The sequence below is a fragment of the Gymnoscopelus braueri genome (genome assembly GCF_963280865.1).
Source record: "Gymnoscopelus braueri genome assembly, chromosome: 7".
NCBI lineage: Eukaryota > Metazoa > Chordata > Actinopteri > Myctophiformes > Myctophidae > Gymnoscopelus > Gymnoscopelus braueri.
The window spans coordinates 8,288,324-8,311,571 of NC_137608.1; the positions used below are offsets into that span (position 1 = coordinate 8,288,324).

At 42.4% G+C, this 23,248-nt stretch overlaps 2 protein-coding genes across 2 annotated transcripts in view; both read right to left on the reverse strand.

The window, feature by feature from the left end:
• The window catches only part of apba1a (amyloid beta (A4) precursor protein-binding, family A, member 1a), a 46,045-nt gene extending 44,826 nt beyond the window's left edge, over positions 1–1,219 (reverse strand). Inside the window, exon 1 of the mRNA XM_080433438.1 lies at positions 1,135–1,219. The gene's annotated coding sequence lies outside the window, so the exon portion shown is untranslated. The remainder of the gene's footprint in view (positions 1–1,134) is intronic.
• A 3,066-nt stretch (positions 1,220–4,285) lies between these two features.
• ptar1 (protein prenyltransferase alpha subunit repeat containing 1) lies at positions 4,286–21,883 on the reverse strand. Its single transcript, XM_080433340.1, is given in 8 exon segments — positions 4,286–8,283; positions 8,285–8,608; positions 11,174–11,520; positions 13,760–14,021; positions 15,962–16,066; positions 16,913–16,979; positions 18,700–18,869; positions 21,781–21,883. Coding segments are annotated over 8 exon segments (1,500 nt in total). The 5' UTR covers positions 21,870–21,883; the 3' UTR covers positions 4,286–8,147.
• Positions 21,884–23,248: the final 1,365 nt, after the last annotated feature.

Below are 23,248 nucleotides of genomic sequence, written 5' to 3' on the forward strand. Positions count from 1 at the left end.
GCACGCACGCGCAGACACACACACACACACACACACACACGCGCGCGCACAGCACGCCTCAAATCAATGATTGACGCAATTCCATCGCAGCAGGGGTGCTGATGCTGCTGTCTGTCGCTCACTGACTAACAAGAAAGAGCCAACCTACAAATTAAGCTCCATCGATAGCTTGTAGATCTGGCAATCTGTCGGCTAGCGACAGCACAGGGCTATATGTAGCCTACATTGAGATGCTATCCATCCTCTCTGAAAAAAATAAGGGGGAAAAAAGCCACCCATCCCAAATGAAGGTGAACTTGTTCCACGTACAATCCAGGCATGTATACAGGATCATGTATAATCATTATGTATAACAACAAATACGTTATTACATAGTAATAACAACGTTATAACAAACACGGTAGAACAAAAAAAACGTTATTACATCGTAATAACGCCGTTATAACAACCCCAGCCTAACGGATCGTTTCCCTGCACTCATTCCTCCCATCCTAGCCGTCCAGCAGGATGGAATGCGAGGCTGTCTAGATCGTAGCCTATATACAAACCGGCCTATATCTGGATAAATAGGCTATATGGGAGGCCTTAATGTGTGATCAACAAATCACAAATCACTTGAACGCAACAACACGGTCGCTTATACGCAAGTCACAAGTGCAACACACCACTAAAAGAGTGTTAAATCTCTTCATTATATATGACTGGATGTATTGTGAACACTTTCCCTTGCACGTCAACAAAGTATGCGATCGCGATTAATAAAGCTCTCCCTCTCTCTCAGAGAAAGGGTTTGTTTCAGTTTTTCAGCCTGGATCATCCTGATCGCTGTAAAAACCCTTACATTGGACCAAAACCGTTACAGCCATCCAACCTGGATGGCTGTAACGGTTTTGGTCCACAGTAACGTTTTTTTAACAGCGATCAGCATCTTTTACCAACCGGCCCCCGACACAAACAGTTAAATTAATGAATGAAAGAAAGAAAACACCCCAATCTTTTCTTTTTCTTTGTACCGTCCATAAAAGGGTCCGTGCTGGTCTCTGACAGTGAGTCATTATTGTCCAACAGGCGTCTGATCGCTACCATTTAGGTTCTAGTTGTAACTGGAACGACACTAATTCATTATGGACTCACCTGTTTTTATTCTAGTGATGTTTTGCGAGCCTGCGATTCGTTCCACCACCACTCCCTGCACATCCACCATCTTCCCTCTCTCTCTCACTCACTCTCTTCCTCTCTCTCTCTCTCTCTCTCACTCACTCCCTCTCTCTCTCTCTCTCTCAGCCGCCCGGTTGAGCTCGGCATCTGTCGGTCGGCAGCAATCCGCCCCTCCCCTATTTGTCAAGCCTCGTTTTATACCGGGTGGTACGATGGTGTCACTTCAAAATGAAAGGACACACACACGCACACCCACGGCTTTGTCGTTTCATTCATGAAATGCTTTTTTTCTGTTCCATTTAGTGTAGCTCAGTTAGTTCTCAGACTTTTTCATTTACACGACCTCCATAACTCTGAGTGTGTACAGATGGAACCGTAAGGGGCCATTTGGAACCCCCTCAAGGAACCATTTTTAGACCCTCTGGTGTAGCAGTGTTTCTAGTGAGCCATCATGCACAATTTCAGCACCCTGACCCTGTTTGACCAGAATGGAACAGAGCCTTCATTAGTATCATTGGCAACACCTGTGAAATTCGTCACAATATGGCTGCGGTGCATAGAGCCTAATTTGCACCCACCCACCCCTATTGCATTTATTGATTCTCAACCTTTTGAATGTTCAGAGACACACCCCCCCCCCCCATTAGATACAATACATACAATACTTTTATGGGACCCCAATTTGCACTGTGAAATTCAGGGTTAATGTAACCCTGACAGCAGGGTCATGCAGAGACCACTGGAAGGGCAGGTGCTCAAATGTCATCAAAAAGGGCACATCCATCCAACAAGATCTTTAAAACACCATAGGCCTAACACCATGGAGTGGATATGGAACACAGGGTCAGGGGCTTTTTGCCCCAGAGCATAGTGGGGGTGTGCAGAGAAAAAAGTACATGGAATTGAGGTGTTTTTTGGAGAGTGGTCTTTGTACACTCCGCAAATATTTTGGAGTGGTCCCTGCTGTTCTGCCTGAACACTTATTAAGACCTGAGGCCGATTCTATAGTTGCCTTCTAAATCAGTATGACCCATTCAAGATTTTTTTTTTATGTTCCAAAATAGCAGATGTACAAGCTCACAGTATATATCTGCCATTTTTTAATGGCCAACGCAAAAATCTAAAATGACACGGTGACGGATGCCTTCCTGGTTTTAATGGGTTAAATACTATTGTTATAAACTCACTCAGATTCAGGCAGCAGCTTGTTGATGTCAATGTTCAGGTTATGATACAGATGTCATGACTCAAATGAAATTAATAAAAACAAAAAGTCTAAAAGATCAGTGATGATACACTTCTCTTACATCTCACCGACTCCTCTCCTCCTGGATCCTCATTCCACACAGTTTTCTCGCCTTTCCAAAAAAATATGCACAGGCAGTGTGTGTAAAAGCTACAGAAATACTGTTTGTTTCATGGGGTGCTTGGCTTAGTGCTGCACTCAAAAACTCATGTTGTGCTACTGAAAATGTATAGTGATAGCTTTTATCAAGCTGCAACACTACTTGAATGCTACATTATTCTGAAAAGTTATAATCGGACTTGAGCTTTAGCTGCCCACAAGCTTGGAGATGTACAGTAGTTAAAGAGATAGTTCACCCCTAAAATGACTTTTTTGCTATCGATTTGTCACCCCATGGAGACTTGAATTCATGGATATTCTTTTGTTTTTGTTGGATTCCTAAGCCAATAATTTCATGACCGGCAGTGGTTCCGGTAGGAGACACAGAGTCTCCTTTGGGTCTCCTACCAGAACCGCTGCCTACCGGTCCGCTGGTCATCAAATTATTGGCTTAGGAATGCGACAAATACAAAAAAAAATATCCATAAAGTCAAGTCTCTAAGGTTGACTAATCGATAGAAAAAAAGTTTTTTTGGGGTGAACTATCCCTTTAAGCTATAGGCTGGCTTAACAAAATCACTGAGATTCACTTTCATAACACATACTTATCAGCTGCAGATTCACACACCTGAAACTAATAACATCATCAGTCCACAGTTCACTGGCTGATGGTTGGTCTCGAAGGAATTGCATATTATGTCTAATGTCCATATTAATACCATATCACTCACTCTACTTTCAATACTCCATTTACATCACTTGAGCATTTAAAAGAATAAATAAATATCAGGCTCAGATGGAAAGAGATAAACCACAATGGTTTGGGCTTTATTGCCATTCCTTTACCTTAATACCATAAAGACATAAGGTGACATGGGGGGGTGGGGGTGAGTGGGTAGTTACCTCTAGGTTAAGTAAAAAGTAGGGTTGGGCCATACGGACAAAATCAAAATCACAATAATTTTGACTAAATACCTCAATATCGCATTTCCTCAAACATTTTCAAAAATCATGTGAATAGACGATCTACACGTTCACAACATATCGCGTGTCAACACATTATGATCTCCTAGACCTAGATCGTCTATTTACGCCATTTAAAAAAAAAAAAGTATAAAATAAGGTTATTTAAACCAGGAAAATACCATATCACGATATTGAAAATCCCAGACGGTATCTAGTCTCATATCACAATGCTGATAATATCGATATTGCCCAGCCCTAGTAAAATGTGACTGAAAATGCAAGACATTCTCTTAGTGCTTGTGTGTTGAGCTGAGAGGGCTGCAACTAATGATTATTTTCTTAGTGATTATTCTATTGGTCACTTTTTCGATTAATAACGCAGGTTTTTATATTTGTTTTAATTGTATATCGACAAATTGTTCACCCACTTAAGTTGCATTATTTCATACCTTGTTTTTGTGTCGTGCAAAAACGGTGAAAATAGCCACCTACAAGCTCACAGAGCTTGTAGGTGGCTATTTGCACTATTTGACATTTTGTGACAGTAGAAAAAAACCCAACAATAATGACATGCCCAAAATAAGGATTGATTATTAAATGATTATATAATTAAATACTTGGTTATCGCTTATTTTGTTAAATAATTGATTAAATTGATTAGTTGGATAGTGTTGCAGCCCTACTAGCTAGAGTAGAATGCAGTGGAAAACAAACAGCTTTCATTGTGTTTGTTTGTACAGGATCAGCTGTGCAGCCGCTGACATTACCGTACGTCAACATGTTCCAAAGTAGGAAAGCTACGAGTTACTCCTCCTGAACATTGAAGAAATATCCACTCAAGAGTAGTTTTTAATTGCAAAAGTCTATTTTTTTTTTAAACAAAGCAATGTTGACAGAGAAGGCAGCCAGGGCTGTCGTCGTCGGCTAAGGTCGGTGACAGCAGAACATACAGTTTTAAAGAGGACAATAGTTGGAATATTAGGGTTGACCAACCTATAACCAAAGTAACAACTTTGACTATTATCCTAAAATAGTCCCAAAAAAAAAGTGTGGTTAATGTTTTTGACCTGTTGCTAACTGCACACCATGTCTGGTTACAGTAGCATGTAGCACCAATGGTTGTAGCAGGAACTTATTTCCCTAAGTGCTCTATCATTCAAGCATATAAGTACCGCACACGTTGATAAAAGACAGTTCATGTGGTTAGGCGTTTTTAGAGCTTTGTGTTGGCAGGATGTTTCGACATGAACACAGCCATGGCCTAACCTTTCAGTTAGTGATCACAAGCCGTCTAACAGTGTTTCCCAGACTTCTTTCAGCTCGACACCCAAAAGATACATTTGATGTCTTCCTAGGACCCACGCTTACAAAAAATACATTATGAATTAACCACTTAAGCTTTATTTCTTGAGCTTTCTCATGAAATGATTATTTGTGAAACTTTCTTTGAGTTTTGGAAATTTCTGAAATTCCTTTGAAAAATGATTAGTTTCCTGAAAAGTTTGGATTATTTAATCTATTGAAATGGTAATATATTTACGACCCATAAAAATGGGTCCGCACACCAAACATGGGTCCTGACCCGTTATTTGGGAAACACTGCTGCCTTGTGCCATTTGCAAGCTATTTCGTTACGCTAGCTTTGATACTTTGTTTGTTTTTTGCTACACACTAACTTGTCAGGTACAATGAATTACATGTTAACTGTCTATACCCAAGGGTGAAGCTAAATAAAAATGAAAAAAAAAAAAAAATACAGTGAAACGGACAACAAACCCTAATTGCTAGAAAATCAGAGATGGGAAAGATGTGTGAGAGAATTTAAACATAAATAAGTGCTGGCCCCCTTCAGAATGGAAATGCGACTAATCCAAAAAACAAAACTAAAAAAAAGAACTCAAAGAAAAGCAGAACCCACATTGTGCTTGAATATTTGTCATTCTAAGTGCAGGTGAAGTGAATTGTAACTTATTTGATGTCAAATGAATGCAAGAGTTAACAGACGTTGCAATTTTGGTTCTAAAGCTGGCAGCATACTTAAAATGCAGTTTAACTTTTTCTCCTAGACCAGCGGTTCTCAACCTTTTGTGGATTAGGGCCCACTTGAAAATGTGCAAGGAGTTCACGGCCCACCCAGGTGGACAGATGGGTGGGTCGCATGCATTTTCAGAGCATATTTATATTATTGATCAATCAATCAATCGATTGTGTTACGGCTTGGATCAATGGATTTAAAGATAACAAATAGTGATTGTTTTAGTATTAATGTTATTTATTAAAGTATTTTCTGCTAGTTATTTGGGGGGCTTACTCGCAATAATATCCCACCCCAGCCCACGGGTTGAGAATCACTGTCCTAGACAACTTTTCTTCAAAGCTAGCTTTCTGTGGTGCGTTGCACAAATAAAACTATATATAGATCACAAGCGCATCACCATGTTTGCACTGGTGCCTCTTGGAGGTTGCAAGAACTGCCTAAACTTCACTACGGCAATGCGTTTGTTCCTTTTACGTCCTCTTGTTCTTATTGACCTCTTTATCCACAAACAAGTATGCTGAAACCTTTACACACAGAAGTCTAGTGTAAGTAAAACATGACAGAATTGTGTAGCACAAGCAACATTTGATATTTGTTAAAAAATAAACTTTAGAGGATGAAACAACCCAAACAGTTTCTCTGCATTAAATATAAATGCTGTAAATGTTTATAAAGACAGGACCAACTATCTAGTGTTAAATTCCGCTTTTGCCCTCTCTGCTAACAAAGCACTAGCAAACGCTAATTACAAATAAACATTTGACCTGTGAACGATTGTCTGCGTCATTTAACGTTCTTGCTGAATGGAGTTGGGGGCGACTGTGAAGTGCGTAGGTGGAGCTGAATGCCGAGCCAGTGACACAAAATCATTTGTTAAATTGCTATATGTGGACAGTAATCCTTTCCCATATGCGACCTGAGGTATTGTGACAGCTGAAATAAGGCAGAATCTACTACTAAACCAGTTCCACAGAGACGTAATGCAGCTTTCCATTCTGAAGGTTTTTTTTGATTGGCTCAAGATCACGCTCTGCCAACAAGTGAGAGATGTTTTCAGGAACAAACCTGGGTGTGCGCACCACAACTGCCTTGACCTATCAGGAGAGAATCCCCCCTCATCCTTTTTTCAGTCACCATAGACATAGAGGACAGAGAAGAAACCAAGTTGCCCTGCCCCCCAAAATACCTTTTTTCACTCATGCTTAATTCATACCTAGTTGCGTGCTGGTGTCGCGTGCAGAAAACAGGCCGTCTTCAAGCTAAGTCTTCAACGTTTTTCAGGCCAAGGACCCCTTAGCTGAGAGAGAGATTAAGCAGACCCCACCACTACATATTGGATGCATGTGTATTTTACTAGGTAGGTACTTCGTCTGTTCTTTTTTCCCTGCACACCAAACCTCTTCGCCGAAAATAGACGATCTCTTGTAGATCTGCTATTTTCGGCTAATGTTCCCCCCAGAATAGGGATGTGAGGGTTCAAGTGGTTAATGTAGAAATAACAAAATAAAGTCCCTATCACACAAAGATTTGGCGGTCCCCCTGACTGTAGTAGCTCTGAGGACCCCTTAGAGGTCCCGGACCCCCTGTTAAAGACCCCGAGTTAAGTTGTTAGCTCGTAGGCTTATTTTCTGCACGCGAGACACCGCTGCACAACTAAGCATGAGGCGGGAGTCACACGTGAGCTTCAGACGCGGCGTTCGCGTCACCCTCGCCGTTCACTTCAGCTACATGGGAGAGAACCGACCAATAGCATAGAAGCACCGTTCTGCATTGACCCCTATTGGCAGCCATTTGGCTTGAAGTTTTATTTCAGCGAGCCAACACGCCAACGTAAGTCGAACGAACTACACACAGGTCTGCCTTGCGTTTCCAACTTGTGTCGGCTGAAGCAGCATGTGTGAGTCCTGCTCAAATCAGGCTTAATCCATTCGACCTAGGAACGCATGTGTCATTGTGCATTTCTTTTGGCTATTTTTGAAAATGTGTGAAAATCTTTGAATATGTATTTGTTTTAAGTAAGACATTTTAACTCAAATCTTTGCTTCTGTGGGGTCCCTGGAACAGAATATTTTGAGATGGGGGTCTGCGGCCAAATACACAATTTTGGGGGTCCTTGACACAGCACGCATAAGGTTTAGGAATTAGAAGACATTTGTAGAATCCCCAGAAGCAAAGATTTGAGTTACAAATATATAAATATTCAAACAAAATGTGCACACATTTTCAAAAAAAAAAAAAAGAATTGCCAAATAAATCCTAAAATGACAGATGCGTTCCCGGTCTTAATGGATTAAAGCCCAAATCATACGTCGTCGGCGCCGACGGCGGCGCTGTCACGCCAAAAATAGCCGACCCACAAGCTCACAAAGCGGCGCGGACAACACCGCATTGGGAGCTTGTAGGTCGGCTATTTTCGGGGGGCCCGAGACACCGTTGTGCGCCAGAGCATGAATTAGGCTTTAACACTTCATTTCAGACCCTATCGGTAGAGGTTATAGCGCTAAAGGGAAGCAGAGGCTGATCCTAGGTCTGTGCCTAAAAGGCAGACTCCACAGAACAAGGAGGTGGGAGAGAGAGAGAGAGAGAGAGAGTGCAGGGGGCTAAAATATGTTCCTCTTGGGGGGAGGGGGGGGGGGGGGGCTACTGGCCGATGATGACCGCATCCAGCCACTTCTTGTAGGCCAGAGCGAAGCGTCTCTGGTCCGGGCCGTGGCACCCGGCGTCCAGGACGCCACGGACAAAGCTGTGCTCAAACGACAGGGCGGGGGGGGCCGGGGGGGGGCTCTCTCTTTAGCCGCTTGGTGTCGCGAGGGTCCGGCAGGCTGGTCGTGGGCCCCCCGGGACCTCCTCCGTCCACGTCCATAGCTTCGCTAGCCTGTGGCAGTCTATTGGTGGTGGTGGTGGTGTCCGCCGCCGTCGCCGCTGTCCCGCAGCCGCTGCCTCCTGCCGTGCTGCTGCTGTTGCTGCTGTTGTCTAGCTGGTCTGTGTGAGCGGCGGGGGGGCTCTCACCGGGCTCTGTGTGGGTACGGTGGGCTCCGTTCACGGTGCCGTGGTGCTGCTGATCCCTCCTCCAGTGGTGCCACAGGTAGAAGACATAGCGCCTGGAATTGGTCAGAGAAGCATGTTATCATCGCTGTCGGGCAGAAACTCATTATATTTGTCGTTGTTATTTTCATAAATTAATGCACCATTTTATTTACAATTGGTCGTATAATGGTGTCGAGCAAAAGTAGCCAACATAGTAGATCTGTGGAATTGGCAGAAAAGGTTAACCTATAACATGCCCATTACCTGCACCAAATAGGGACATCAGGATGAAAGTGGTTACGTCTATCAGTTGATTTTATAAACATTGAACCAATGAACAGTATTAACAAGAGATTGTGACTACATTGGAACATTGGTTATTTCCAGAAAATGTACGGTTTTAGTCATACAAGGTTTCCACCCGACAATATCCAGAGTCATGTACTTTGCAAGTGAAGCGGTGATTAAAGGTAGCCTGACTAGCGGTGTGCAGCGGAGGTTAGAGGAGCGGCGCGCGCTTGTTGCCGGGAAGGTTCACGGTTCGATTTCCCCGGATTGGCAGGTAAAATCTGGGTGGGGAAAAGAATGGCCACCACTCACCCCTCCCCCAAAAACACAGCTGAAGTGCCCTTGAGCAAGGCACAATGGCCAACAGTATAAGGCTGTGGTTGTACAGATCAGTTTTAATGTGTGCGCGTGCAGGATGTTGCTGAAAATAAGCACCCTAGCTTAATAGCTACTTTGCTGGGTAAATGAAGTAAAACAAATAAATAAAAAAGGTTCAAAACACAATGCCAGACCAGAGAAGTAGTCCACTCAGTGGAGGAGGCAGAAGTGACAAGACAAAGAGTTGAGCCATGTTTTCAGTACCCTCTGGTGGACATATAAGTGACCAACATCAGAACTGAAATTGTAATTATGAAAATCTACTGTATTATCATGAAGTTGAAGTTGTCCGTCTTGTCTGTCTGTTTTGCGGCATGGCTCCGCCCTATACATCTGTCTGTGAGTCCGGAGCTAATTCTGTAAACCGCTGGACCGATTTATTTTCACGTTAAACTTTAATTGCACAGTGGAAATTAACTTAATTATTATACACACAGTGGTGTATTATGATACACTGAAGGTCACAGGCAACCTTTTGAACTGTTTTATACTGTAATCTTTCCAGAGTAAAACATACATTTTACACTGGAAATCAAGGAGAAGCTTTGGTTAAAATTATGCCCAAATATGTACTATAAATGCCCAACGTCACAGTACTGTGATGTCATAAATTACTCATGTCATTTGGCTCTTTTCGGCTACAAGAAATAAGCGTGCCGAGCCATGTACAGTGTTGCCAGACTCTGTGAGAGAGACAAGCAACCAGGTCTAGGAAAACCAGCCCAAAAGAAGCAACTATGGGCCACATGAGTACTTTAACATGTACATCAGCTATTTGAAAATTGCAGATCTACAAGCTCACAACGCGGCGTTGTGAGCTTGTAGATCGGCTATTTTCAAATAAAATCTTGCGAGGAAATTATTATGAGCAGATCTGGCAACCCTGGCCATGTAACGTATTTCACAGATACACTACAGCTCGGTTTCAAATAACATCCTCAGAACCTCCCAAGTGCAGCCGAGCACATTTGTTCTTGCCATCTTCCGACCAACGCAGCTGTCTCAACGCAGAGCACAAACACATTTCCTCGCTATTTATGCAGCGCAACACTGAACGCATTACCACTTCTCCATCCTCGGGGCTTATGACGCACATGTGCGCAGCCATCCGTCAGGTTTTAATAAGTGGTTTAAAAACAACAGAGAGTGAGCATATCATTATTAAGTTGATCTGCCATTTCTCGTGGTAGGTGATATATTATACTGCCTAATATTATGTCGCCTACCACAAGGAATCGTTGAACAACAGAAACCATTAAAACCGGGAAAGCATCCGTGTCATTTTAGATTTTAGCGTTGGCTATTCAAAAATAGCAGATCAACAAGCTCACAGCGTCACTTCGTGCCACGCTGTGAGCTTGTACATCTGTTTTTTCTAATGTTTTTGAAAAATATCGAAAACGTTTGCCCTCCCTTCAGCCCAAAAATCCCTAAATTCTCTTGCAAGATTTGAGAATGACCTCAAATCATGGCTCCATCTTAACACTAACTGGTCATAGTTGAATCCCTACCCCAGATAGCCCACTCTGCATTGGATTCTTCTCTTAGGGTACCTCTTGTCCAATATCTCTGCTCCAAAATGTCATCATTTTTCAGGAAACAAAAAGTGGAGTTAGGAGGTTTTGTTCATCATTGATAAGAACACCTGAATGGACCTGAGTGTTCAATAGCACTGATTTATGGAAAAAAATGCTAAAGCGTCGAGTTAGCTGGTTTCATCCCGACAGCAACGATATGTATTGCTCCCAACTTTATAAATAAGGATTTATTTTTCCTTGTTTCATGGTTGTTGGTACAGTTTGTTGCGTGTTGTTCTCAAGGCCGACCACAATGGACACAAGCTTTGGCTTTTTTCCTAAATAATGACATTGGTGATTTCTTTTAAAAAACTGCCAATAAAGTTTTCTATCTATCCATTTGTAGAATCGGCCACAGGTTTTAATGGGTTAAGAGCCAAGCCTGAGAGAAATCACCTGTGACACCAGAGCGTCTCGTGACCTGGGTAAGACTGGATCAGGTCCGTGCACAGCTCCAGCTCCTGGTGGAACAGCTGATGGACAGAGGTTAGACCTGGTTGTTCTTCCTCCTCCTCCTCCTCCTCCTCCTCCTCGCTGAAGGCTTCGGCCTCTTCCGACGCCTCGCCGTTCGCTTGGAGATGAGCCTGGTGCTGCGGACCGCTGCCAGGAGGAGGGGGCGCCGTGGCACTGGCGGCCTGGCACACCAGCGTCTTGAGCAGAAACTGGCGGTAGTGGAAGCCGCTGTGGTCCGACACGTGCATGGACACCCACATGCGCATGGAGGACAGCTCCTCCTGGAGAACCTAGGGCAGGGGTGGGCAACTTTGATGATGGAGAGGGCCACTATATTTCCACACTCACTCCAGAGGGCCACATTGCATATACTGTCGGGCCATTCTATGTCACACAAAAGTAGCAAAAATAGCCTAGTTAGTATCCGTATTTAGTTATACTTACGTTATCTTTATGAACTTAAATACAAATACATTGGACATAAAAAAGACAATATAATTTTAATACTGGTCATTAAGCTACTAATATAGACTAAAGTAATTAAAGCGGGTCATGTTTATGTTTTTAACAGCTGAAATCAATAATATATCAGTATTCCCATATTAACCTGCGGGCCGCATTAAGTGAAGGTGGGGGCCGCATGTGGCCCCGGGCCACTAGTTGCCCATGTATGATCTGTATTTTGGGAATCTAATGACTTTCACTCCACTAACAGTTAAAAGACAAATATTGTACTTTTGGCAAAAGTACATAATGAAATGACCACTTAAGACTTATTTCAACTATAGTGAACATAGCAGATCTAGAAGCTCACAAAGTACTGGGCTTGAGTACTTTGTCCACACCTTTGTCTCCTCCAGGCTGGATTACTGCGATGCACTTCTCATTGGGATCCCTAGCAAGAGCCTTCAAAGGCTTGAGTACATCCAGAACAAAGCTGCTAGGATCCTGATGAGAGTGCACAAATGCGAGCACATCACACCCATCCCATCCTTATCCTTATCCTCCTCTCACTGACCGCACTGGCTTCCCATCTCCTCCCAGACAGAATACAAGATCTCCCTATTAACACATCCACTGCCAAGGGCTAATCTCATAATGTACTCACCAGTGCCAAGGTGTTTTTGTTGTTTTTTTGTTTTTTTCATGTCGCCATAGATCTTGTTAAAATCCTTAAGATTGAGCCGTGAACGGTCTTTTTACATCCGCGAGATCTCCCTGTATCTCCCAGTGAAGACCGCATGTCAAACGGACTTCCATGACTGTAGTTAGAGCGGATTACGTTAAACAGTGAAATGCGAGGAGAAAAAACTACAGGAAGAGAATTGAGTTTCAGTTTCGTCTGTAGAATGGGAGCGGGCGTGATCGTGAAAACCGGATCCCAAATAATTCTATTTCCTGTCATCAAACCGGAAACGGAAGTGGATCAAAAAAATTCCGAAAGTGCACCCGGACCGCGCATGCGCGAAAAGACCGCAGCCCGTAGGGCTACGGTCTCGGCGCTTAACAGTTGGATTTAGCGGCCCGTAGGACTACGGTCTTGGCAGTTAATGTGTTAACACATCAATGCATCCATGGGAACGTTCCCTCCTACTTTAAGGAACTCCTCAAACCACAAACCTTCACACTCACAACCTCTGCTCTGGAAACACCAACCTTCTCTAAAGTTTCTACAGTACCACAATGTATAAGTCCTGTATTAAAAAAGTAAAAGTGCAAAAGTGTTGGCAACTTGGCATCAAAATATGTTTAAAGTACAAAAAGAAAAAGTACTCATTCTCAAATGTTTTACAAAAATGTGTCAAAATTGTTCAAAAATAGCATATCTACAAGCTTACAATGCTGGGTAGGATGACAAAGGATGGCTGTCATCTCATCAATTGTGACATTCTTTTACCAGAAGTCAGTGCATTCCATCAAATAAGTCAATGCATGTCTCCCTCTCTCTCCCCCTCTTGTTCAATAAAAGAGCTTCACTGCTGAAGAGCTATGCTATTCAGAAAATAGCGACGCCATCACCACGCTACTGAGAAATGTACTTGAAACTAGTACCTAAGCCCCTCTGTGTTTCTTTTGCGTTCATGTGTGCCTCTCTGCCTGCGTCTCGGGTCCCGTCTATCCTAACTCCTAAAAGGGTTATGTAAAGAAGGAAAGGACGTCTAGCATATACAATATATGATGGTAGATATGTTGCAAAATCAAGCTTGTAGATTTGATTTGAGCACTCAATCACTGAAATTGAAATGAAAATTAACACATAATCTGCATTTGAAGTCACACCAAAAACAAAAGTGAAGTCACAGAAAGAAACCTATTCATACAGATTGACAGTTGCAAAACAAGAATTGCTTGTTCTCAGTGACTTCAAATGTTAATTTACAAGCGTAACTATGAATATTTTATGCAAATGTCAATGTACGTACAGGTGTGTAGATGGGTCTCGAATTTTGCAACATGACAGAACCTTCATAAAAGACGTCCTTCCCTTCTTTACAGAACCACCCCTTACTCCACTCCCTCCTACTGTACCTTCATGTTGTCCTTGGCCATGTTCTGGAGCACCCATATGCGGTGGGACCAGGCGTTGTAGTTGGAGGGGTAGCGGTCGGCAGCGTCGGCGCACACCCTCATCTCCTGGCGCAGGGTGCGGGCCAGCCGCTTGCCGAGCTGCTGGCTCCGCTCCGCAGCCGCGGCCGCCGAGGCTTCACACTGCGGCGGCTCGTCGCCTCGCTCCTTCCTCTGACCGCCCTGGGCGCGGCACTCACGCAGTACCTGCTGCAGCACCCAGCGTCTGCAAACACACACACACAATGATAATAATCTTTGTTTCTTTATCTGCTGCTGCACCCAGTGTATGCAATAGCAGTAGCACACAATCAATAGTAATGATAAATCCTCATCATCTTTATTTTGAGCACATATAAAACAAATTAGCATAGAACTAGGGCCACGATTACAAATTTAAGTTGACGATTAATTGTCACTCAAATAATTGCGATTAACGATTTAATTGTTTGTTTGGCATTGAACATTGGAACATATGAAGCCTTTTAGGCGTCGTAATCAAAAAATGCACAGGGCAGATATGACGAATAACTGAAATATAGAAAGACATTATTAACATATTTAATCATTTTAATTCATGTAAAAATAGCAGAAAGAGTTTATCTACAAGCTTACAAAGTGACGTGTTGTAAGCTTGCACATCAGCTATTTTTGCTATTTTTTAAAATTTGAAAATGTGTGAAAATCTTTCAACAAGGAAACGATTATGAGGATTATGCAAAAATAATTACGATTATCTCAAATAATTGCGATTAGACGATTATGTAATAATTGTGACAGGCCTACATAGAGAATAGAATCGAAAATGACAGCAGTAAAAAGAAAATGCACTACAGAATACAAATCATGCCATGCACTCACATGCACCCACCACCCCCAACCACACACATGCTCACACAGCAACATGTGAGGCGGCTGTCAAGCGCCATATCGAGTACATGACTAATCTCAGATCATTCCAAATATAAACTGAAGACATTTGTTGTTGTTGACACATGCTTCCCCCTAGCATCCATAGTCGGGGCATGTCATTATAGGCGTATATATGTTCAAAATTGTTAAAAAAAGTAGCACATCTACAAGCTCATTTTCAAACAGCCTAACTATAAATCGGACTGTTAAAAAAGGGAACCCTTTGAAAGCCACCCAAGACTAAAATAAGACAAGACACCCCTGAGAGTAAAAAAAAAAATCAAGATTTGGACAGAAACCCCTTTGGCTGTCAATCATAATTATTTTGTTTCTTATATTTCTTAATTTTAGTTTCTTTTTAGTGTCTTTATTTCTGATTTATTTGCCCAATTGAACTTGGTTGTTTTGAGTTAACATTGTACCTGAAGTGCCAATTGTTTCATTTATGCCGGAACGCTATATATGGTTTGGTATCAGGTAGACACATTAAGTGGTTACACTTCCGTCGTTTGACAGCGTGACGAGGGAGATCAAGTTTGTGCGTCGCTGTGTTCATGGGCACCAGTGATCTCATTCCCTTATGTTATGTAGAGCAGCCAGTGAGTTCCAATATCACCTCCAGTCCAAAAACGAGTCAGTTGTTCTGCATGCTGCTGGGTTTTGAGTGCCAGCAAGAGTTGCACAATAAATCCAGCAGTATGCAAAACAACTAGGCCTGTCACAATTATTACATAATCATCTAATCGCAATTATTTGAGATCATTGCAATTATTTTTGCATAATCGTCATAATCGTTTCCATATTGAACATTTTTCACACATTTCCGAAGATTACAAAAAAGCAGAAATAGCAGATCTACAAGCTTACAACATGTCATTTTGACAGCTATTTCTGCTTTTTATTATATGATATTATATGTATAAAATTATGAAATATGTCAATAATTTTTTTGTATATTTAAGTTATTTGTCATATCTGCCCTGTGGATTTAAAAAAAAAAAGTATTACAAAGCCTAAATGACAAACAGAAATAAAACATGTATTCATATGATCCAATGTTCAATGCCAAACACACAATTAAATCGTTAATCGCAATTATTTGAGTGACAATTAATCGTCAACAGCGTGACAACCCTAAGAACAACTGACTAGTTTTTGGACTAGAGGGAGTGAGAACCCCCTTTTCTACAAAAGAGCTTTAACATTCATTTGGAAAAGGGCAGCAGTGTAACAAGTGATGCTATGAAGACCCACCGGTGGATCCATGTCTCCGGACTCTTGGGGAACTTGGTGAGGGCCAGTTTCCCCAGGTAGAGGTCCTTCTCTGGGTTCAGCGTACCGCACTGCACCAGCTCCTTCCTGCAACACAATGTCGTCACGGTTTAGGGCACCCAGCCCCGGCCTGTCTGGCCAGGGCTGTGGAGAAAAGTCATCATTAGTCGTCGGTATTTGACCAGACAGCAAAACTAGACAACATGACTTCAAAAGCGATACGACACGCTGTGAGACTATAAATCGGCTATTTCTGCCATTTAGTTTTTTTAATATCTTTGAAAGTATAAAATTATTAAAATATTATGTTTGTCTTGTTTTGGCCTTAGTACATTACATCTTTTGATTATTGGTACCGATATTGTCAATAATTTCTTTGTATGTCTCTGCTGTCGGGCAGAAACCAGCTCCAAAACTCCAAAACATAAAGTGGAGTTAGGAGGTTTTGTTCATCATTAATAAGAACAGCTAAATGGACCTCAAAGCTCACAATGAGGTTGGAGGTCAAACGGGGGTGGAGCCTGGAGTCAGCAAAACCAGCTAACTCCACCCCCCTCTGGTGGACTTAGCTGGTTTAGCAAAAAGTTTGAGGATCCAATGGAGTTAGCTACTTTTGTCAGAAGCGCTTTTTAATACTTTTCATTGGTTCAATATTTTTTAATCAACACACAGACGTAAAGGGTGTTCAATAGCACTGATTTATGGGAAAAAAAAGCTAAAGCGGAAAAATGGAGTTAGCTGGTTTCTGCCCGACAGCAACGATATTTTTGCTGTCGGGCAAAAATATCTGTCATATTTGCACTGTGCAACAAAAACAAATAGTGTTTTGTATTTATATGAAACAATGTTCAAGGCCAATTACACGATTAATTGCAATCATTTGTATACAAAAATCCTGACAGCCCTGGTCAGGGACCTGGGGCTGGGTCATACCTGACATTCCATGCGGTGGTGAAGTCTGGGTTGAGCAGCAGTAGTGTGCAGGTGATGTCCACCAGAGCTGTGTGTACACACAAAACACACACAAAACAACATTTTCAATTGATTATCCACAGCTCTGGTGGAAGACACACACACAAACACAACAATCACATTCTGGTGGTGTCCACCAGACGTTAGCTTAGCCACTGGCCTGGAATGCCCTGCATGGGACGAGGAGTGTGTGGAAATATGACATGTTGGGAGATAACCTCAAGAAAACGGCTGCTACAGTGGAGTCAGTGCTGCTGTATGGGGCCGAGATATGGATAGGCCTGTCACAATTATTACATAATCGTCTAATCGCAATTATTTGAGATAATCGCAATTATTTCCATGTTGAAAAATGTTCATACATTTTCAAACATAAGAAAAGCAGAAACAGCAGCTCTAATAGCGTACAACGCGTCACTTTGTGACGCGTTGTAAGCTTGTAGAACAGCTATTTCTGCTATTTTTACACACGTATAAAAATATTAAATATGTCAATAATTTCTTTGCATATTATTTGTCAAATCTGCCCTGTGCAATTTTTGATTACGAAGCCTAAAAGGCAAATATAAATACAATTTGTATTCATATGTTCAATGCCAAACACACAATGAAATCGTTAATCGCAAACTTTGGAGTGACAATTAATCGTCAACTTAAATTTGTAATCGTGACAGCCCTAGACACGGACCCTCACAGCACAGCAGGAAAAGGCCCTGGATGGCGTCCACACACAAGAACGATGCTACACGTGGCACTGGGTGTCACATGGGGTGGACCACATCAAAAAACGTGGACTTCTACAGCGGTCCTCCCACGGGTCACAGACAAGGTCAAAGAGAGAAGGATGAGGGCTGACTGGGCACTGTGTCAGGCGCACCGGAACTGGTGGCGAGTAAACTGACACTGTGGGAAGCCAACACGAGGCGTAGCTAGGAGGGGAAAGAGGGGCACCGGTGCACACACACACTGCAGCCCAACAGCAGAGCTAACAACACTGCAAAGCTCAAGACCCTGATGCTAGACAGGACGGTGACGGCTTGGAGGGCAGCATTTCAGGAGTCCCGAGTTGGTGTGGTGTTACTTCACACCGCAGCTAGCCTAACATGCACGTTATTGTACAGTACTATATACCGTCGCTGTCGGGTAGAAACCAGCCATCTAAATGTTTTTCATTTTTTATAAAATCAGTGCTATTGAACACCATTTATGTCTGTCTGTGTGTGTGTGTGGGTTTTACAAATATTGAACCAATGGAAACTTTGGAAAGTATTGAAAAGCACTTCTGACTAAACCTCCTAACTCCATAGGATCCGCAAACTGTCGGTCAAACCACCTAACTCCGAGTTAGTAGTTGTTTTCCATCATTGATAAGAATGACAAAGTCAGACGGAAAACAATCTCCACATTAATGGTCAAAAACCTCCCAACTCCACTTGAGCTGTGTTTGGGTAAAGTGATGATGATATAAGGACACATTCAAGTATCTGACAATGTATAAAGTCACCATACCAACTTTGATGAGTCAGTATTGTTGTTCTAAAACATGTCTTTTTCTTTCTTCATTACCTGATAAGTGTATATTTTGGACATTATAGCTGGTTTCTGCCCGACAGCAGAGATATGTAGGGGGCAGAGCTCAGCGAACGGGTCTATTGTATCAAATGGGGGGGGGGGGGGGGGGTCCATGGCCTAATTCATATCAAAGTGGGGGTCCTTGAAATTAAACAAGGTTGAGAATCGGTGCGTACCTTCAGGGTCCAGCCAGTGTTTGCGTTGGCGGTGCTGCAGCAGCTTGTTGTGGACATAGGGGAGCAGGAACTTCACACACCAGCTCTCCACGCCCAGCTTGTTCTCCTCCAGCACGATGGGGCTGCGGTTGTACCGCGCCTCCACGCACGGGATGAGACCGATCTCATCGCTGCACGGAGGGAAGGAAAGACAAGAGTCAGTCAGGGATTAAAGCAAAGACAACTATGACTGCTTTCGTGTATGGATTTAGGCTTTAGATTATTTTTATTTTTTTACATAAATCTTTTCTTCTACACAGCCATAGATCGGCCCTATCCCCGCCCGGTTAGCAGAGTGATCTCGGCTGCATAAAATGATTGTGCACTGCGTGTGTACTGACCCAATAATGAATTGCTAAGACTTGGAGTCAGATATTGTCCTCTAATTATAATTTCAAATCCATTTGAAAGTTCTGGCAGAAAACATGTGTTTAGTCAAATATCTCCACTTTTCAACGAGCTGCACACGGACATCATTCTCTGTCAGCGACGGGCCCGAAATGATTGCTGCACTGAAAATACGAAAGCTTCCTTTGGGAAGCACAAATGTATGGGGCACACAAATTGACAGGTGTGATTAATTACCCCACACCAATCGCAACGCACCTGTCAACTGTGTGCCCCATACCTTTGTGCTTCCCAAACACAGACTGTTCCCAAAGGAAGTTTTCATACGTTCAGTCCAGCAGTCATTTCGGGGCCAGCCCCGTCGAGGGCAGAGAATGATAGTTGTGAGCTTGCTGACCTGCTATTTGGAAGGAAACTTTATGAATCAGTGAATATCAGTGTTTTAGAAGTGGCTCATCTTGCTGATGCTCAACAGTCATCCCATTGGTTTACACTCCTGCAGCAGACTGTATGACAGCGTCGCTTGCCGACATAACGAACCCGAGCTGACAGATAGCCATCTGACATAACTTGTCAGATAGCGATGCCGTGCAAAATGCGACGCTTAGTTTGTTCCCTTGCATGTTGGGATTCTTCTAGAAGGCGTTGGCCACCCTCTGATTATTCAGATTTATCCTGTCAGTTACAGGTGACTCTGTAGATTTAGATTAATATTACAACATACATTAACCAGTTGAGCGAGCCACATTTTATTCGACAACGGCATGTCTGCAAGCTCTTTGTGAACACACAAAGAACAGCTATTTCAACATTATTTTGCCAAAGTTTGACAAATGTGTAAACATTTGAGCAGTCTACTCTTAACTTTGGCACTGTAGGCATATTCAGTCTAAACAATATTGTTGTGCTTTTACTCAAGCAATCATTCTGAATACATGAGTTTTACTTGCAACAGAGTATTACTATTTCTGCATTGTGTTAGTGTGCTACTTTGTTTTTTACTTTAGAGGAGTGGTTCTCAAAGTGCATTCCAGGGACTCTCGGGGGGACTCTCATTTTTGGGTCGCGGACCAATTTTTATGGGTCACGAGTAAAAATCCCCTTTTCTTTTCCTACATAAAAAAAAAACAAGTTTTCAAAAGAGTTTCTACCTCCCCTGCAATAAAAAAAAGACACTTTTCACAATAATTTGATGGATTTAAAAACAAAAGAATTTAAGAATTTCCATAAAAGAAAAATTGAGAAGTAGTGAAAATAGCCAATCTACAAGCTCACAATGTGTTGCATCGCCACACGTTGTGAGCTTGTAGATCGGCTATTTTCACTAGTTTGGGTCATGAGGAAACATCAAATTTCTCTTTTGGGTCTCGAGCTAAAAAGTTTGGAAACCACTGCTTTAGGGGGTTCTAAATTGACCCTTACAAGTCTGTAACTCTGACAGTGTACAACGGGTCCATTTGGTTCCATTTGTACACTGTCAAGAGTTAAGGGGAGACCATTAAATGTAAAAGTTTTAGAACCATTGCTTTAAAGCAGTGGTTCAACCTTTTCCGGCTGTGACCCCCCAAAATAATCATAATTTGAACTGGGCCCTAACCCTGAAAAGCACTTGGAATGCAGGAGTCTGTTGAGGCATTCAATTTGGTTTGACTCGATTCACAGATAAACATTGTGAAAATAGCAGATCTACAAGCTCACAACACGAGGCGTTGTGAGCTTGTAGATCTGCTATTCTCAAAATGTTTGCCTCTTTCTTATATCATTTGACAGTTTGGCCAATGTTTGACCAGTTTTTATAGCATAGTTGTTAATTATCTTTCTTTTCTTTTTAAATTGTCACTTCACTGTCATCTGGGAACACCCCCAAAATTATGTGGGGACGCCCCTGAGGGTCCCGACCCACAGGTTGAGAACCACTGCTTTTAAAGTACAAAATGTGAGCACTTGTTCTTCCACCACTGCGTTTTATTAGCTCTGCTGATACTCTTCCATTCCACTCCCTTCACAACAACACTGCTGCAATAGGACGGTGTCATTTGCCGACAAAGCAAAATTTGAGGTATATTCTTTTACTTTACTGGAGTATTTCCAAGTTTCAGCACTTTTACTTCTACTCCACTACATCTCAAGAGGCAAATATTGTACTTTTACTCCACTACAATTATTTGAAAACTGTAGTTGTTACCTTGTAGATTTTGATCATTATTACAAAACATACATTAACCACTTCAGCCCTATAAACATTTCGGCCATTTGAAAATAGCAGATCTACAGCATTGTGAGCTTGTAGATCTAATATTTTCATAGGACTTGTATACAAGTCTTGTATACATTTGAAAACATGAAATGGGACAGCTCTGCATAATGAGTACTTTTACTTTTGTTACTTCAAGTACATTTCGATCCCAATACTTTAGCACTTTTACTCAAGTACATTTTTGAATTCCGGACTTTCACTTGCAGCATTGATACTTTTACTTAAGTACTTATTTTTTCTTCCACCAACTGTTTATCTATATCAGTTCTGCTGATACTCTTCCATTGCACTCTGTTCACAACAACACTGAGCTGCACTGAGCTACGACGGCAGCGTTCTCACCGACACAAAGCAAACACTCCTCTTCCTCTTAGCCAACAAAACAAACGACTCCTTGTCGGCCAGCGACAGTAATAATAATAATGCTAAATACTTGCATGTGGGGGTTCTTCTTGAAGGCGTTGGTGATGTCTTTGACCACCCTCTGCACCAACACATCGACCTCCTTCTCCTCGGACTCCGCCATCTTTGAAAGTGGAATAGTAAAGCTAACCCCCGATGACGTCACCACCGCCGAGAGCCCGCACTACGACCGGCTGTTGCCAGTGTTTTGAGAGAGAAACAAGCCAACCGGGGTCTATGAAAACAAGCCCAAAAGAAGCCTTTCGCCCTTTATATGCATCGGTTATTTGAAAATAGAGCTTGTAGATCTTCTTTTTTTTATTATCCTGAAAACGTGGCACAATATTTTCAGATGGGGGGGGGGGGGGTCTGTGGACAAATACATGAATATGGGGGTCCCTTGCCATGGAAATGTTTGAGAATCATTGGTTTAAACAGCATTAGGAAATAAGCAAATACACGTTAGAAACAAGGCCAACGTCGCTTACAATAAGCCGACATGGCAACGCTGGCTACGACCCCATGCGTCATCTGCTTTACTATGTTCATCCGGGTTATTGTTGTTGTTAGTGTGACGTCGTTACGCAAAGCGCGCGCGCGTGTGTACGTGTGTTTGCGTGTGTGCCCATGCATGTCTGTGTTCTTGCGCGCGCGCGCGCGCGTGTGTGTGTGTGTGTGTGTGTGTGTGTGTGTGTGTGTGTGTGTGTGTGTGTATGTGTGTGTGTGTGCGTGTGTTTTTTTTTGCTAAGTTACAGGTCTACAGTAGCCCTGGTTCAGAGCGTTAGTGGCTTCGCTATAACGCCCTGGAAGACCCCTTGCTCTGCGCATGTACAAGGAATTCCACTGCCCTGCCAGCGCTCAAGAGTAGTGAAAATAAACAAAACCATTTCGCTACTCACCGAAGCAAAGGCTGTTTTGTGTTGTTGAAAGTCTATTCTCCGCACTGGGAAGCCTCTCAGCACCCCACCTACTCTGTAAAATACACTTTTTGGGCAGAAAATAAAATATGTCAGCGAGACGGAATTATTTTAGTGCCCTCTACAGATTTTGGTTAATGGTAAGTTCCAATCCTCCAGATCTGTAGAGGGCACTGTGGAGTAAATACAATTTATTTCCGTCTCGCTGACATATTTTATTTTCTGCCCAAAAAGTGTATTTTACAGAGTAGGTGGGGTGCTGAGAGGCTTCCCAGTGCGGAGAATAGACTTTCAACAACACAAAACAGACTTTGCTTCGGTGAGTAGCGAAATGGTTTTGTTTATTTTCACTACTCTTGAGCGCTGGCAGGGCAGTGGAATTCCTTGTACATGCGCAGAGCGAGGGGTCTTCCAGGGCGTTATAGCGAAACCACTAACGCTCTGAACCAGGGCTAGGTCTACAGCAGTACAGTAAGTTCCCAAATATTTATTTATGTTAATATCTATTGTATTATTTATTTATATTTATTAATTTCATTTTATAATGGTAAATGGTGCATTTATATAGCGCCTTTATCAAAGGTGC